Source organism: Zingiber officinale, chromosome 3A (assembly GCF_018446385.1).
Source record: "Zingiber officinale cultivar Zhangliang chromosome 3A, Zo_v1.1, whole genome shotgun sequence".
In the NCBI taxonomy this organism is placed as follows: Eukaryota; Viridiplantae; Streptophyta; class Magnoliopsida; order Zingiberales; family Zingiberaceae; genus Zingiber; species Zingiber officinale.
In genome coordinates, this window is record NC_055990.1 from 165,803,465 (window position 1) to 165,821,441 (window position 17,977).

General features: G+C 37.7%; 2 protein-coding genes across 3 annotated transcripts; both read right to left on the bottom strand.

Annotated features, from left to right (window-relative positions):
* Positions 1–78: 78 nt before the first annotated feature.
* On the bottom strand, positions 79–5,007 carry LOC122053431 (protein FLUORESCENT IN BLUE LIGHT, chloroplastic-like). 2 transcript variants are annotated; one of them, XM_042615483.1, is made up of 5 exons: positions 4,857–5,007; positions 3,974–4,185; positions 2,455–2,644; positions 1,429–1,749; positions 79–441 (listed from the first exon to the last, which is right to left on the bottom strand). In XM_042615483.1, exons 1-5 carry the CDS (start codon positions 4,945–4,947, stop codon positions 239–241), a joined length of 1,017 nt encoding a protein of 338 aa, XP_042471417.1. In that variant the 5' UTR covers positions 4,948–5,007; the 3' UTR covers positions 79–238. The 2 variants fall into 2 exon arrangements, with proteins under 2 accessions (XP_042471417.1, XP_042471418.1); XM_042615484.1 differs by lacking the exon at positions 4,857–5,007 and having other exon boundaries at positions 3,966–4,104.
* Positions 5,008–6,172: 1,165 nt separating this feature from the next.
* Positions 6,173–10,921, bottom strand: LOC122053432 (protein-tyrosine-phosphatase IBR5-like). The gene is made up of 5 exons (XM_042615485.1): positions 10,503–10,921; positions 7,870–7,969; positions 7,006–7,063; positions 6,822–6,928; positions 6,173–6,639 (listed from the first exon to the last, which is right to left on the bottom strand). Exons 1-5 carry the CDS (start codon positions 10,737–10,739, stop codon positions 6,329–6,331), a joined length of 813 nt encoding a protein of 270 aa, XP_042471419.1. The 5' UTR covers positions 10,740–10,921; the 3' UTR covers positions 6,173–6,328.
* Positions 10,922–17,977: the final 7,056 nt, after the last annotated feature.

Sequence of the window (17,977 nt, forward strand, 5' to 3'; positions counted from 1 at the left end):
GGACAAAGCTAAGGATGATGTGAGGAAGATAATGCTCAAGACACCAATGTCTTGAACCAGCAAACTTGTGAACTGATATTGCAAACGAAATATCATTAACTAGATAATACCACCACACTGTAATCAAAACTGCAAGTGTTCTCACAATCCCCAAGACAAAAACAATCATCTGAATTCCCATCTAGAACTCTACAAGAAGCAGAAAAAGATAGGGGAAGCAAATTATAATTGATGGTTCTCAATCGCTCTCCAATCTTGCAATGTACTTGTCGTAGAACTTCCCTGCTTGTTCCAGTTCTCCCAACTCTGTAAAACAATCAGCTATGGCACCATAAGCTTCAGTGACGCCAGAGTTCTCTCCTGATTTTTCAGAAATATTCAAAACCATCTTGTGATATTTGATGGCTTCTCGGTATTTCCCTTGCCTCTGGAGCGATGCACCTGAAACGAATTGACCAAGAGAAGGCATTATTAGTGTCAAAAAAAATAATGGGTGCTCCTTAGTTTCAATTCACACGAACACAGATATTATTGAGATAGTGCCAGCTTCAACAGGAATGTACTTTTCTAATTAAACAAGTAGAGGTTGTATAAATCCAACTAGGGTTCTACACTTAACAAAACCAGTGACCATGGATTTGAATCATTATTTTTTTTTCTCATTACTACACATCAAGAATTTTGAATTAGAATCCAGAATCATGTCATTTTGCTATTCTGATCCATCTCCACTTCCGTTTCTTGCTACCTGCTTCACAATTTCCAGCTACTTGTTCCTACAAATTTGCTGATTTCATACCCTTACGCTCAATTAGTCTAGCCTACCAATGAGCAACCATCCCCATGCTATCTTCGACACCAAGTAAAAAAACAAGTGATTCTAGGGGATAAAACCTGACACAGTAAGCAATCTGAAAGTCCATATGGTTCATCTAGCTGCCTGATTAATGAGATTTGCAAGTAGAAAGTCTGTAGTGGTGGATAAGATCATAGCATGACAGCAGTGAAGCTGAGAAATGTGCTAACACAAGATAAAATGTGGAACTATGTTAGAGAAGAATTCATCACAAAAGAGGATTTTTTTTCCCCTGCTATTATTTTTGAAATAAGGATGAAACTTATATGATAAACGTTAGGTAATAAAGGGCTAGACTCAAGTGACAAGAGTATAACAGAAAAAACATTTTGCTGTTATTTCTGGGTGTCCAATTTTCTTCATTCAAGTCTAGGTTTTGGTATAAATATCCAGTAACCCTCTCATTTCCAATGCCTAGAATTAGAAAACCAAAGTAAAATTGACAATCTCAAGTCTTGCCAATCCCAAGAATTCCAAAACTATACAACTTTCATTTTTTTCACCATCATAGTCCTCATATTGATCCTATTCTACTTCCAAATTCTGAGTGATTCAAAGAAAAACAAACCTACCTAATCCTCGTGCTGCCTTCTTTGCCTCAACATGATCACCCAATATCTCTGCAAGCTCCAGAGCAGACTTAAACTCTGAAAACGCTTTTTCTAGATTTTGATTCCGCAGATAGTTTTTCCCAGTTCTCAAGCTTGTAAGAAGATGTTCCTTTCTGGGATCAATAACCACTTCTGATTCTGCCACCCTACTACCAACTGGTGCATAGCTCAAATTTGGAGCATAAGACTCAATCTTTGCTTGTCTTCTTAGTGCAGCATTGATCTGGCGAAGCTGATCATTCAACCTCTTCAGCTCGCCTCTTCTTTGACGTGCAAGCAATCCTACAAAAAAAAACCTGGTTAGTCTATCCAACAAGAGAACTAGCAAGAAGAAAGACAACTTTGGTAATTCTAGGGTGCTCCAAAATTATATAAAAAGAGTGATTGAAATTATCTGTCAATATCTTATCAGCTAAGGAATCGATTTACAAGATCCATGTGAAGTCAAAAAGGAAAGACCGACATTAATGTGGAGTAAAAAAGGAAAAAACTGGTATCCATGTGTAACAAGAAATTCATGTAAAAAGACAGGAAAGACTGGCATCCATCAGACATGAGGACGACATAATTATATATTTTTAGATAATATGATGTACCACATGTTTACAATTACTAATGAATATATAGTAGCATCTGTCAAGGTATAACAATAACACAGTGTACCACAATTACTAATGAATATATAGTTGCATCTATCAAAGTATAACATTAACACATTACCTTTTTTTGTATTTAGATAATACAACACCACATGTTTACAGTTACTTATGAATATATAGTAGCATCTGTCAAGGTATAACAGTAATGCATTACCTTTTTTGCCATCAAGCACACATGTTCTATAGAAATACACTAGTCTTCAGGACAGATCTTGCACTAAGATTTAATTTAGTTTACCATTTCATTATGTTTATGATAGAATAACAAAGAGAAAATTTTCTGGGCTAACAAGAAAACTTAAAACTACAATAAATGCAGAGAACTCACCCCCAACAGTTGCTCCAATCATGGCTATTGCAAACAGTAGAGGCATATTAAAAAACGAGTTATCAGCTTCACATGTTTCTGCCAGAACTTTAGAGGGCAAAATGAGCAACCAGGTATGCAGAATTGCTAATACTTTAGCTAAGCTTCCTTTTGAAGGAAGTGATTTTCCAAAGCTGAATGGGGTTGTTTTCTGCTTCAGATTTAATGATATGCAACATCAGTATGCTGTGTGAAGATGTTTCTAAAACAAAAAAAACTACAGGATGCAAATATATATGACAACCAAAATGATATGCACCCCAAAATTAAGATTTTCTGCACAAATGATATATTTCACATGCAACATCAGTATCCTTTCTTAAGGTATTTCTCAAACAATTTTTCCAAAATGTGAAGCAAAATAATATACATTCCCCAAAGACGAGAAATATAATAGAAACATTATTGTTCTGTAACACGATCACATTTCATCACTATTGTTGAAGATTGTCACAAGTTCTTGATGTGATCAGAGGCAAAGCAAGATCAACTTGGTTTCTTTTCTGAACTTTAAGTGTTGAACATACCTAAACTGTTCACTTCACAACCCCAAAATTGTTTCTTCCTTTTCTATGGGAATCTAAAAGCAACTAAACATGATTGGTGGCATGAAGTCATGGTTGCAAAGTATTACATTAATTTAAAGTTTAAGAACATGGAAATAGGAGCAGTGAACTAAAAGAAGCACTAATACAAAAAAGAAGACTTAATTCTGCAACGTGTGAATTATTAGAATGAGGCATACACACAACATTTTAGTTTTTAGCCAACCTATAAGAAATATATGCATTTTTAATTGCAGGATCATACAACATTCACTGTTTCTCCAAGAGTTTGTCATCCATCGAGCATTACTAGAAGTGTAAATACAGATAGTTTTAAGAATCTTACACAAGCATAATAGCAAATTTGATCCACATGATGAAATTAAGAAAGGAATAGAATAAGTATTCTTATGGAATAAAATAGAGTAAGAGTAAAAAAGAAATATGTATTCCCTAGTTTGCTTCATGGAATAACAGTTCATACTCTTCTGGCTTTAATACAAGGAATAGCTAAGAGGGATTAGGAGGGAATGGCAATTCTAGTGGAATACTTATTCTAGGTTCATTTTGCAACCAAGTGAAAGAATAGCAATTCCTGTGAACAAAACATGCAGAAGATATATGTAAAGTCATTCTCTTAAATAGGCAGTTGTTATCATCACTTCCTCAATGAAAATATAGCAATATATCACTTGCGACATTTGTATACCAAAATTTATTCTCTAGCATTGAAACACACTGAACGTATGAGTGCTTGGCTGCTTGAGTACAATACACAGACATATCTCTTATGAGTCACTTTTTTGTTCACTATAGTTATTTAATTATTTCAAGCTCAGTTCTAGAACACTAATTAATAGAGGTACTTTGATATGCAAGAAACAGAATAAATGCTAAGTTCTGACAGTGAATATAATTAGGACTCACCAGCATACCTGATGATCAGACAAGCAAGCACTGATAAGATTCTGCAACCCTGACAATTTTCCCTCCGAATTGCAAATTTCTTCTGAGATGGGCCTTTGAACACATTTTTTCAAATTTATTGAACCACTGCTCGGTGGTATTCTATATTTTCCATAAAAAATATGAAACCTGGTAGGAAGAACTTGCAACCTCAACTCTACAGATGACAACACCATCCTTTCTGCAAAATAATTACTACAGAATTTAACACTAATAACCTGTGAAGTAAACGGAGTAAACAATAAATCTAAAAGAAAAGCAAGGATGAGTGCTCTTTATCCTCTTTTTTTCTTACATTATCCTGTCTTGCGTACTCTTCTTTGTGTGCACAAATGATAACTATATTCCATTCTTATCTATGAACCGTTTGGGATTCTTCAAATTACCTCCTTTCCAATGAGGAACAATCCTAATCCTTGTCTTTTGACTTTTTTTTGACAATATATGCACATGGAAGCAATCCCCCATAACGGTGGTCCCTAGCAACAAGTACCTTCAATATGTAAACTCTAGAACTAAACATGGATGAAGCTTGTATACGCTTTAAGTTTTCGTAAAAATAAATTTCTTGTCAAAAAATTAATCTTTTTGTGGAGGGTCGTGTAAGGCATACTAAGAAGATAGCCCTTACAAGAAAAATTGATAGTTTTATGACAGAAGTGCGGCGAAAAAGATTATCTAATTTCATCCCTTTATTGCATTCACTATAAGGCACCAAATACCCTAAAATTGATTCTCAAGAAACATCTATTGTATAGGAGCAGCAACTGCATAGTTTGACCCAACTCAACTACTTGCAATAGAGACGCGGATTGTTCAAGAAAAGAGAACGATATTGGAAGAGCGCCATACCGGTATGGGTCCTTCCAGTAACGGACTGGAAACATTCTCCGGACTTCTTCGCCGTCGGCGGCGAGGAGAGGCAGTGGAGAAGCACCGGCATGGTGACCTCTGCGGATAGGGATTCGGATTTCGGACAGGTAGGGATCGCAGCAAGATAAGATAGCACTTTTTCGGATTGTAAGTTCACAATTTGGATATCCAACTATTAGCGGGTCGAACTCATTTCGTTGTTGGATGCCAGTGTGGGTTAAATTCTGCATTTCCAACCAGCGATAGAAAATATATAAAATAAATAAATAACGAAGAAAATGGATTGAAAATTTGGTGAAAAAAGAGGACATATATTTTTGTTTATAGACATTTTGTTACTATGTATGGATATGAGAATCTTTAGATAAGGATTTTAAATAAGAGCTGGTATTTGAGTTAGCATTGATAGATAAACTGGTCCAAATAATAAAACCAACTTAATGATTATTAATTTTGTTTTGAGCTATTATTTTCATCATTTAATCAAATGTCACTTTAATTTCAATCTGAACTGAATCATTTTTTTTTATGTATATATAAATTATTATTATTAAAGCTAAATGTTAATAAATCACCAATCCTTACTCAAAAACGGCCTACATTTAACTAGTTTACCTTAAATATAAAATTAATACTTTTCAATCTAAATTTTGCTATAAAATTATTGCTTTTAATTAATATATATTTATTTCTCAGTTTACAATTTCACATTAAAAATGAAATTAAATTAAGCTTTTTAATTCATTATCAAATCAAACCTAAACAGTTTGGTTTAACTTTAGTTTACAAAAGTTCTCATTTTATTTCTAAACTTTCTTTAAAAAATTAAGATAGAAAAGCAATGGCCATTTTTAATTATCTATATAGTAAAAAAAGAATCTCTTTTAAAAAAATTGTTAAAAAATATAATTTAATATCCAGAATACTCAAATCATTTTAAGGACAACTGTAACCAAAATTACTAGTGGAACTTGAACTAACATTGTACACCACCTTGACCTTGCAACTTTTTAAATCAAAATCATTTTTAAAGTGAAGGAAGGATATTTTAAGTATTAAATATTATTTTAATATTTCTTAAAAATACTTTTTAAAAAAATAAATAATTAAAAAAGTTTTTTATTTTAAAAAATATAAAAAACATATCAGTCATGCCTCAAAAACAAATAAAAAGATAATGGCCAGCCAACGCCTTCAACACATCTTGAAAAGAGAGGCAGCGTCTAGAACACCAGGCCAAAGCCCAAAGGGAGATCATCAAACGATGATAATTTTTCCTCGTGTGGCACAACATGGAATGAACAGATTATTTTTATGCTGTTTTAGTTGGCTAACACAAAAATGTTTTTTTTAAAAAAGCGTTTCCATTTTGTATTATCAAAGATATGCTAAGCTATTGACATCAACCATCTTATGCACACAAGATGGACCTCAGACAAACCGGTCGTTCTTCAAGTGCTGTCCATGGGGGCTTCACTCCCAGTTGGCGGTGACACACCAAAAGCACTGCTTTCCATCATTCTTAGTTCCACTTTCGCTTCTGCCTCAAAAATGAAATCGCCACTGGTGGTGTTCTGGCTGGCTTGCTGGAAGATCGATGCGATCGGCTGGTTGAATGTTGGAGCTGCGGGTGTATTGGATGATGGGGGGAATCCGAACCCGAAGGATGGAATTGATTCAGATGCAAGTACCGGTTGCACAGTTGCAACTTCACTGGATCCAAAGATAGTGTGCTCATACTCCACCAACTGCTGATAGACAGCTGAAAGAAACCATCACAGGGAAAGACGCAAACATCCTAATCAAAATCCAATGGAAGTAATGTATTCCACAAGAACAGCATAACATAAAACACTTCCTCAAGAGTAACAGAAGGAAATGAGTTGAAATCAATTTCAAGCTTCTGCAAGTTACATCCTTATATCTATGATGAACAAAGAGAACCTGGGGAATATTCCACTACTGGTCGGCGTTCTTTAACCCACTGAGAACTTTGCACAAGTCTCCATCCATTGGATTTCATCAAATAGGCTATCACAATTGCCGGCGACCTACCAAAACAAATCAACCATCCAGTGAGTGCATCGAATTTTATTGTGAGCTCAATGTGAAATTTAGTGTGATCTACCTATTTTTTCCCAGCATACAGTGAACAAGCACACGAGCTTTCTCCTTCTCGCATTGCTCTAAAAAAGTGAATGTATTAATAAAATAAATGATCGAAGGAGAAAACAACAAAGGTCAAAATTAAATCTGGAATATAGAAAAAATGAAGTTATGAAATGAGAGTCCATCACGATCTATGCCACGGATGAAAAAAGTACTTTAAACAGCAAATGGAGACGAAAGATAATTTGCTCATGTAAACCACTCGGCTACAAAGGTTATGGTTTCAAAATTGCAAACTGCAATACAGCAAGATGTATCTGGAGGAAAATTTCTGAGCCTAATTTAAATATTTTTTCTATGAATATATCCTGGGGCCTTGGTTACTAACAAAACGTAACAGTATCCTCAGATACATAGCTCTGTGTAAAATACATCCCTAAATCAAAGCCTCTTATTTCCTTTAGATACAGACATCAAAATGCATCAATTAAAGTTTAATCAATCTTGGAGTATCCTGGAGGGAAGAAAGAACTATGCTTGCATTGGCAAGTGAGCAATAAGACTTGCTTTCAAAGTTCTTTCAGAGGTTGAGAACCCAAAATATTCAAATCTAGCACGGTAAATCTTTGAATTTCTTGTGTTTGAATAAAGAAATTCCTATTCAAGAAGAAATTTAAGCAGGAATGACCATCACTTCACTTTCAGTATCAGAACCTTTTTTTAAGTAATATAGTGAACTATATTCTAAAACAACACAACCTCAATATTAAATATTCTTTAATAGTTTAAAGTGATGAATAGCACAAAAAGGTATATTACTCAAGAAATACTAACCTATTAATGCATGCACCCCAGAAAAACAGAGAAGTTTATGCAATCATACCTAAAAATTGAATTGCTTCATCAAATTGTAGGATTTTGTCATCTTTGAGGCAGTGATAAGTAAAGGAATTCTTATATAGATTCTGACAGGCAGGTACAGTCTGTAAGGTCATGCCAAAAATTAACAGGTAATGATCATATTCAAAAGAAAGATAGCTCACTTCATATTAATCCAACTATTAATCCAACTATAATGAACTAAAATGAAAGATATTCAAAAACTCAGTATAGCTGAACTAGAAAGAAAATGATCCAAAATAATGAATATTAATCCAACTATGGTCCTTGTTGATATAAGGTTAAGGGGAACAAATAAACAACTTCCACCACGTTGCTCCCACATGGAGGGCAGAAAAGATGCAATCCTCACAGATCAAAAAGAAGCAGACACACACGATTCCATCATGAATTATGAAGAGGCCTCATACAAAACGCAGATGATCATGAAGAATTCACTACTCTCTAAAGAAGAAAGGGAAGGTGCTACAATGCACAGATCAGACACAATGACAAATCAAATGGTCAGCTCCACATAGTAGAGAGAATACATAATGAATAGGCAACATATTGCAATTTGATTGTTTTTCCTTTACTGTTCCAAGGATGTAAAATGGACCTCTAATATGAAGTACAAGGCATGGAAATTCACAAAAATATGTTGAGGCGTGAATATCTTTCTACTCTTTTTACCTTTGCAACATGCAGAGGCCTAAGGACAACAACATTCGGGAGACCAACCTTGTCAATTATCAAAAGACTCGCACAATTGTCCTGTACCACGACACCTATGGACAAGATCCCAAAGACAAGCACCTAGCATATATCTAGAAAATAGTGAGTAGTAATTGATTCAATTTATTATTTGCAATGAGTTTCCTTCAGTTATATGCCTATCACATGGAATATATGCCACACTAACATAGTTTGTTGCAGATACAAATCCTTAATATCATATCGGTACCAAAACATATCTTCACCATAATTTTTATTTTGGTATCTATAATTCTATATGCTCGCTAGAAACCAATAATTTCCCAAATCAAATACTCATCTATAGGTTTATGACTATAAGGACTATGAGGAAAATGCAACTAGGATAAATGTTCACAAGAAGATAGAAATTTATGATGCAGCATTTACTCCATGTGCAGAAGTAATGTCTATTAGAACTCTTAATTTTTGTGAGGGCAATATTGATTGGAGATTGTATCATATACTCTTTAAAAAAAACACACTCTTGCATCATGATGTCCAGAGAAACATTACATGTAAATACTTCATAAACGTGTTAGCAAAAATACAAGTGAGAAAGGTAACAACAAGCATGATTTGATGAATTTCACTTAATTTATTGTTACTATGGGAACAAGAAAAGGAATCCAAACATACTTAATATTTACAGCATAATCAAAGTAAGATAGCATGGATGATATCATTATTGGAAATGACAAGGAGTATATCAATTGATTAGAGTCTCGACTCACTTCCTCACACATATATTTCAGGTGAAATATCAGGGCAAGTAAATATATTGGGTGCTAAGATGGCTAGATCATTATCACATTATGTTGCTATCCTAGAAAATCTGTTGATCTAGTCAAAAAAGTTAAGATGAAAATTTGCTGAAAACTCCTGCTGATTGAAACTGCCAGCTAGTTGCGCGAAAGTTCATTTTTTTTCCATTTGCCATGTTATTATGTTTAATATCAATATGTTAAGTAGGTATATGCATGTTCCTAGTGTGGATAAAACTATAATGCATACAGGATTTTCTGAGATCTTAGGATTTTCATGGACAATATTTTTTTTTTGTTTGACAAAATAGTTTAAAGGTAGAATATTATTTGGATGATGATTGGATATGGTCTTTAGACATCATTCTATCAATGTCTAGAGCATAGTAGTGAACCTTTGTCATATAGTAGTTTGTTACTTGTCAACATAGCGCGAGTAATGAATGTGCACGCCAGCGATGAAACAAAATACAGAATTATGACCCAAGATGTTTGTGATCTACTGTGATTAAAATGATTTGTTGCTGAGATACAATTTTTTTCATAAACACACTTGCTATTTTATCGTGATAATAAGGTTTCTATAGAGATTGTTAAAATCTAGTTTTCAATGCCATAACTGAGCATATTGAGCTTGATTACCACTTTAACAAAGGGAAACTATAAAGCTCATAGTTAATGTTCAAAAAGGACAAAGCAATAGGTTCTACTTCTACCTTATCCAAGAGATTAGAATATACTTATGTCGTTATAATGTAGAAGACCCATTTCACTATAACATTAAACATATATATAAGCGACGACTAGTAACCCTATTTTTCTTTTTTCACCAAACCATAAACTGGATGATATTTTGTACTTAATGTACAGTTCGTCATTCTTAGATCAAGTTCTGCAACTAACATCATTAGACTATAGAAGTTAATGCTAAAGGCAAGATTTGAACTGCTTGCGAATTAGTTTCCTTTCTTGTTTCCTTTCTTGTTGCATCTCTTCTCTCAATTTTAGTATGGATGTGGTCAAAACAGAAACGAGAGCACCGGATTTACATCAAACTAACATCAAAGGCAACTCCAGATCGTTTTAACAAACAAATAAATCGCGAGGAAAAGAAACTCACGTTGAGGATGTGGGTGATGCCTAAGGCTTTGAGGATCTCCCCACGGGAGGCGTTGTCGTAGCTACCGAGGTAGAGGAAATCCTTAAGAATCTCGGATGGGAAGGCGCTGCCTTGCTGGATGGTGCGCTCGTAGGCTGCGGGGACCCGGTGGCCACAGATATTGCATACCTCGCCCTCCTCGTATTTGTGGTAATGCCCACAGACTTCGCAGGGGTTCTCCCTCTCCCTCTTCCTCATCAGGCGGGGATCCAAGAACAAGAAGACCGTATCAACGAGATCTCAGAAGATGAGGAAAAAAGCACGATGGTGTTGAATCGAGAAGGAAAAGGATCGATCCTGTTGTGCCGAAGATGGAGTAAGGAGGTTTCTGTTTCATCTCCTTTTTTTTTTCTACCGCAGGTCGAGTGGACGACGGTACGGTAAATCCAATATGAATTTTCTTTTTATTCTTTTTATTTATTCTCATATAATATCGCGCCAACCCGATACAAATAAAGGGATCAGAGAGGGAATATAAATGAAAAAAATGATTAAATGTCTAATTAAATTTAAGTGTCTCTTATTTCCTAAGATAAAGAACAGACCATTTCACATGCTCCTCACATTGAATTCTTTAACCGTCGAGACTTTGTTCACTTTCATTTTCCGTAAAACATGATTGATAAAAGTATGATAAATATTTATAAAACCTAAAGAACAATGATGCATGATATAAAAAGAGAGTCTGAATTTTCTAGATCATTTTTTGTGGTATAAGAAATGTTCCATTGATGTAGATTGATGGAGATGAATGGTGTCCACCTGTTTATAAATGAGGATTATTCATTTCACCAATCTATGCTAAGGGACCATCCCCTGGACTGTAAAAAACGGTCCAAAAAATCTGCCCTCATAAAAAAATCAATAACATGTAATTAAGAATTTTAAATTTTTTAAAATATATTAATGTTCTGACTATTATTTAAAATATGAATCTGGAATTCAGTACCTGACTCCTGCATAATTAAAATTTAGAATAAACAAATTACTTAACTGGTAAGCGTCCATATAGTAAAATACTTGGATGAATCTCAAATCTAAGCCTCAGTGCCTAAACCAAAATTATAATAACTAGGCCTTTACTTGGAGCTCGGGAAAAACAGCCCATGTTGGCCCGTTATGATTGCACTTTGAAAGTTGCTTACTTCAAGCTAGCAACTGAAGCTTGGCAAATTTTTTTTTATCGGGTGTGTTAATCTAGGTATCACTAATGTTGTAGTAAATCTGATTAATTTTAGTGGTGACCGTCTAGCTCCCATAAAAGTTTTGCATCGAACACTAAGGTAAATTCAAAAATTATAGATGGATCTTAGCGAACGATCCAATATCGCGAGTGGTTCAATCACGATGAACATTTGATATACCTGGCGAGAAAATCAAATTCTTATAATATAGAAGCTCAACTTATCTCTTACTATCGCACAGTATCCATGATACTTGGTATTTTTTTTTATCGTAGTAGAAAGTGATTATCCTCGCTCCGAAGACTTTGGGGGTCCTCCAGGACTATCTCATGTGAGTTGGAAAGAAAATAAATCACGAAGGCTTCGCCTCGCATCTTCTAATGAAGCTTAGCATCTCTAATACGAATTATCAGAGACTCATTTTTAGCAACACTAACATAGTTTTATTCTTCCAAAATTGATAGGCAAAAATTGCTAGCGAGGAGGGTGGGATAAAAAATCCCAGTTAATTTAATTTGCCCCGGGGCTACAATGCAACAATTAGCCCTTCCAAGGGCTCGGGTCGTGCTTGGCTGATGCAAGGTTCATGACATGCCTATGATCAAAGATAGAAATTCTGCGAACATACATCAGAATAATCACACACGCATGAAAAAAAAAATAAGACACACCCAGCTAGCTCTGAATATGAGCATACAATTCAAGGGGAAATAAATTATGTATATAGAAGAGCAAGAGTTCAGAGTATTTGCTACTCGTGCAGGAAGTAAATCTTTGTAAAGGAAAAGAATACTAACCACTTCATTTATTTCGTACTCAGACAGGCAATGCTTTAGATGACGAGAAACACCAGCTTCATTCTTGACAAGTACAACACCTATTGTATTTTCTTTAACCTTTAAAGTTTCCGTAAGTTGGCTTAAAGTGTTGAATACTCGAGTACTCGACCACCACCATTGAGCCTCATGTACTAATGAAAAGATATGACAAGGCAATGAAAAGGATTAGCTATGTGATGACAGAACCACCATTGAGCCTCATGTGCTACCGATAAACAATTTTGAACTATGAGTTGAAGTATTCCTAATTAGTAACTGCAAGTGATAAGTGGAGAAGACTGTGATACGAAAATTCAGTTGGAGATGATGTGTTGCAGGCCAATAGAGGGAATTTTAAACTTTGACAGGCTAGCAACTGCTAACTTGGGCTAAGCATTTTGGGCCAATATATGACATATGTCAATTGATGTCAGAGTTGTTCCTTGCTGATAACATAATGACAGATAGTTTTTTACAGTACAAAGAAATTGATTAGAGGTTTAAGTTTGTCTGTAGAGAAGATTGATTGTTGTATAAACAACTGCATGATCTTTTGGATTGAAGACAGCGAACTGAGTGAATACAAAATCTGTACTCACTCTCGTTATAAGAATCGTACTTGCATACCAGGGAAGAAGAAGAAAAATATTGCTTTAAAAGTGATGTATTACTTTCCTTTAATTGCTAGACTTCAACGCTTATATGCATCTAGCGTTACAGCTTGTCACATGACGTGGCATCATGAACATGAACATGAACATGAAGGAGGAATTATGTGTCATCCTTGCGATTCCCCTGCATGAAAACATCTTGATAATATACTTTCCTCATTTGCAATGGAACCACGAAATGTGAGATTGGGACTTTCTGCAGATGAATTTCAGTCATTTGGTCAGTCGGGATAGCAATATTCATCTTGGCCAGTTATATTAACACCATACAATTTACCACCATGGATGTGCATAAAAGATGAATTTATGTTCCTTACTGTGCTTATTCTTGGTCCAACTAATCCCAAAAACAAGATAGATATTTTTTTACAACCGCTAATTGTCGAATTAAATGTGTAAAATATCGAAAATGGGTGGAGCACCATAACGGAATTTTTCGGAAATTTTAGAAATTTTCTGGAAATTTTTCGGAAACCGTATGGCTTGGGTTACGGGGATAAAAATTGGGCTCCGGAAAGACCTGTTTAAGGTACCTAATGTAAGCGAGGAAAAGTTGAATTTATTTATTTATTTATTATTCTTTCTTTGTTTTCGCTGTTCTTCTCTCTTTTCTTCCTCGCCGAACCGAAGCCCTAATCGGCGACGGTTTCTTCCCCTTCCTCGCGATTAAAGTCGTGCCCGATTTCTTTTCTTCTCTTCTCTTCCACTTCATCGCCGAAGCTCTCCAACCCGATCATCCTCCTTCTTCCTCCCCGAGCCCTAGCTGTTTCTCCCTGACGCCTCCTTTGCCCGATTGCCTCTGCCGATCCCCCATCTCTTCCTCTATTCCGGCCGGGCAGCGGCGAAAGTTTCCCTTTCTTCACGCCGCTGTGCCCTAGCATCGCCACCGACCACTACGGACCCACGGTTGCCTGTCACTAGCCTTAAATCGACACCGTTAGTCCGTGCCTCCATGACGCGGCGTGGTAGCACGTCAAGGATCCCTCCTCTGAATTGTCTCAGGGAGATGAGAACATTGCGCTCCCCCACTTATGATTTGGGGTAAGAGGATAGGTGTACTCCGACAACATCTCGTCCACTCGGTCACTCATCAGGAGCAGTGACAGCAGAGTGCACGGTTGTCACAGCCCTACCCACTCGGTCTCACCATCGTGTGTGAGATAGCTGACTAGAGAGTAGGGGTGACCAGGACATGTTATTGACATCATACGCATTGATGCATTTATTGCTTGTGTTTGTTGCACTTGTATGTTGCATATTAGATGGATGCATTTGGTTGACATGCATACAGGATTCCTATACTTCTCGGTTGATTATCTATACATCAGGTCCTGGTTAATACATTTTCTCCTATTTATTTCAATTGCATTTATCATTATTATATCAGGAGACTGTACGCATGATTAGTGCTAGTTGTTATTTTCTTAATATGCATGTCAATATTACCCACTGAGGAGTTGACTCACCCCATGGATATTTACTATTTTCAGATTGAGGCTGTCCGGAGGAGTTCTAGTCGCTAGTCCCTTGCAGATCGCGAGGATATGTTTTATCTTTTAGGTTTTCTTATTGTACTTTTTAGACTTGTTCTAGTTTTGACACTTGGATATTGTGTTATCTTTATTGTCGATAAGTTTTATTTGGATGTGTTTTTGCTATATGCCTGCCTGGATGGCAGAAGAGGTGAGTTCGTTGTGATTTGTGTTTTATGAGTGTAGTGGAGTAGGATATCGGTTTTTAACTTTATGAGTGTAGTTGAGTAGGATTTTTGACTTGGTTTTCTATTCGTTGCATTTGTTTAGTTTTACTATTAAACTGTGTGGTGATTGCTTGTTTATATATATATATATATATATTGTTCCGGCCGTGTTGGCCGAGGTATTTGGATGGATGTAGAAAGTTTCAGATTGTCACCCGTACAAGGGAGATGCTGCCGAAATTTCTTCTGGCAGGGACTCTCCCGGGCGTGACAATTTATTTGATATCAGAGCCAAGTTTCGGATACTTGATTTTCATATTTTGGTTTTGCGTGTTAATCTGATACCAATTTATTTGGTATCAGAGCCAAGTTGGCGATACTTGTTTATTTTCCCGTATGTTGGATTTTCGAGATTTATCTGATACCAATTTATTTGGTATCAGAGCATGTTACGATACCTACTTTTGGTGTTTTGGATTTTAGGGTTAGCCCAAGTTTGCCAGTAAACTTGGGTACTTATTTTCGGATTTGTACGGGTTTCCGTCGATTTTCTCGTCCGGAATTTTGAGGTAAAAAAATTTGGGGGCTGGACAACGACGGAATATCTCCAAACGGCAAATAGGTAAAAAGGTAATTTTATAATTTTTGTTACTTGTAGTAATATCTGTGATATAACTTGATAGATATGAGGAAATCTACATGAGTAGCTGCGAGACGTGGATAAGGATGTAAAGAGCCGAACCGAGCCGAATAGTATTAGGCTCGAGCTCGGCTCGTTTAAGTTATATTCGGGCTCAAGCTCGGCTCGAGCTCGAATCGAGCTTTTATCACAAGGCTCGAGCTCGGCTCGTTTTAGAATTATCAAGCTCACGAATAGTTCGAGCTCGGCTCGTTATAAGCTCGATTATCAAAGTTAACGAGTCTAACTCATTAAGCGAGCTCGGGCTCGTTTAGAGCTTGTTTTTTGGCTCATTTTAAAGCATATTTTAAGGCTTGTTTTAGAGCTTATTTTTTTGGCTCGTTTTAGAGCTCATTTTTTGGCTCGGTTTAAAGCTCATTTTTTGGCTCGATTTAAGGCTTGTTTTAAGGCTCATTTTTTTGGCTCGCAAGGCTATAAACTAACATGTTCACGAGCCGAATATCCTTAAGCTCGAGCTCGGCTCGATAAAACTGTCGAGCTCGAAATCGAGCTCGAGCTCGGCTCGATAAGATAAACGAACGAACTCGAACGAGCTTTTTACCGTATCGAGCTCCGATTAGCTCGCGAACCATTTGGTTCATTTACATCCCTAGACGTGGTGTTGGACGGTCACGTAAGAGAACTTTGGAATCTCTGGCAACAGACTCGCCAGAGATCCCTACTGGGTTTGAGCCTATCAGTCAGGGACAGACTCAGGATACTACGGGCGCGTCGGACTCTCAGACCCCGATGGCTCCTTTAGAGGTACCTACCTTGGCTGCACCCGTTGTACTCACCCCTATCGTATTTACAGTACCACCAGGGGTACCACTGGCATACCCGGCACTTGCTCCGGTCGAGCCTACGACGTACCAGGCACCTGTGCCCCTAGTACCTATAGTGTACCCGGCACCCGCACCAGCGGTACCGGTTGCTCCATTTCTGGTACCACCACCTACCGTACCTCCAGCCGCGACCACCCATCTCGACCCTGCAGTACCACCAATGGTATATGCCCCAGTTTATGCAGCAACACCAGGAGTACTTCCCCCGGTTTATCCAGTGGTACCACCTGTACCACTAGCTCCAGTGATTCCGTCAGTTCCTGTAGTCGTCCCAACACACCTCACTGATATTGTCGCGGCACGAGCCCAGATCCCAACGTTGGCAAAGTCGATGAAGAGTCAATTCACACTCTTCAGAGGGGAGCTTGATCCGAGCGTGGCCCAGTCCTGGATAGAGACCATGGAGCGGACCTTCTTCTACATGGCTTGCTCCGAGTGGGAGAAAGCAAAGCTGGTTGCTTTCCATCTACGGGATGAGGCCGACACCTGGTGGGTTACGCAGTGTTCTATCATAGGTGAGCAGAACATCACTTGGGCCAGATTCAGAGAAGCTTTTGAGAGACGTTACTTTCCACGGGCCTATCAGATGACTCGCCGTCAGGATTTTCTGAATATACGGCAGAACAACCGCTCGGTGACTGAGTACAATGCCGAGTTTAATCGGTTGGCCAGATTTTGTCTAGAACTGGTTGCTGAGGACAGTTCCCGTATGCAGCAGTTTATTCAGGGACTGGATGGACATCTGCAAGTAAAGCTTGTCGGCTTTGGGAATTTGTCTTACCTAGAGTCATTGGACAGAGCTCTTATGATTGAGTCAGAGCAGCAAAGAGCATATCCGGGCAAGAAAAGGAAATAGACAGATCAGACATCAAAACAGATCCAGCCGACAGAGGCCACACAGCTGCAGAGTGGTCACAGTCGGCCAGGTCAGGGTACTTCTGAGGCATCTGGTCGGCCTCAGAAGTCAGGGCAGTCTTCCTCAAGACGTTTCCGATCTCCTCAGCAGAATTGGAAACAACCCGCCAGCGACATTCACTGTTTACGATGTGGGTCCATAGACCATATCACCTCAACCTGCTCTCTGGGACAGTCAGTTTGCTATTATTACAAATTGCCTGGGCACCAGAGTAGAGATTGTCTGTTGAAGGCTCAGCATATTGCCTCCGGAGTTACTGTTCAGGGAGGATAGCACAGTCAGTCAGGGACTCGGCGAGGAGGGCAGAGAGCCCAATCTTCGCGTCGTCAGCAGATGTCTGCCCACCTACAGCTGCTACATATGGCATGTATGGACAGGAGCACCCCAGTGCCCTCATAGTACCACAGAGCTCTGTTCTAGGACCATAGTATCTGACTCAGGGGCAGTATCAGCCACAGCCATTGGTTCAGTACCAGTCATCGCCCCAGCCGTCGGTCCAGTATCAGTCTCAACCTACCTATCAGTCTCTGGCTTAGTACCTGGCATCGTCACGGTGGCAGGCTCAGACTCAGACGCAACAGCCTTTGGTAGCACTACCACCTCCTCCACCATCAGAGACTGGAC

Bases quoted from the DNA above. Each gene is read 5' to 3' on its own strand.
- LOC122053431 (XM_042615483.1), bottom strand. From the start codon at position 4,947: ATGCCGGTGCTTCTCCACTGCCTCTCCTCGCCGCCGACGGCGAAGAAG. The intron at 4,186-4,856 runs GTATGGCGCTCT...ATTATTTTGCAG, and splicing joins TACTGGAAGGACCCATACCG to AAAGGATGGTGTTGTCATCT. The intron at 2,645-3,973 runs GTATGCTGGTGA...AATCTGAAGCAG, and splicing joins CTTGCTTGTCTGATCATCAG to AAAACAACCCCATTCAGCTT.
- LOC122053432 (XM_042615485.1), bottom strand. From the start codon at position 10,739: ATGAGGAAGAGGGAGAGGGAGAACCCCTGCGAAGTCTGTGGGCATTAC. The intron at 7,970-10,502 runs GTGAGTTTCTTT...ATGACCTTACAG, and splicing joins GCATCACCCACATCCTCAAC to ACTGTACCTGCCTGTCAGAA. The intron at 6,929-7,005 runs GTAGATCACACT...TTGTTTTGGTAG, and splicing joins TGTATGCTGGGAAAAAATAG to GTCGCCGGCAATTGTGATAG.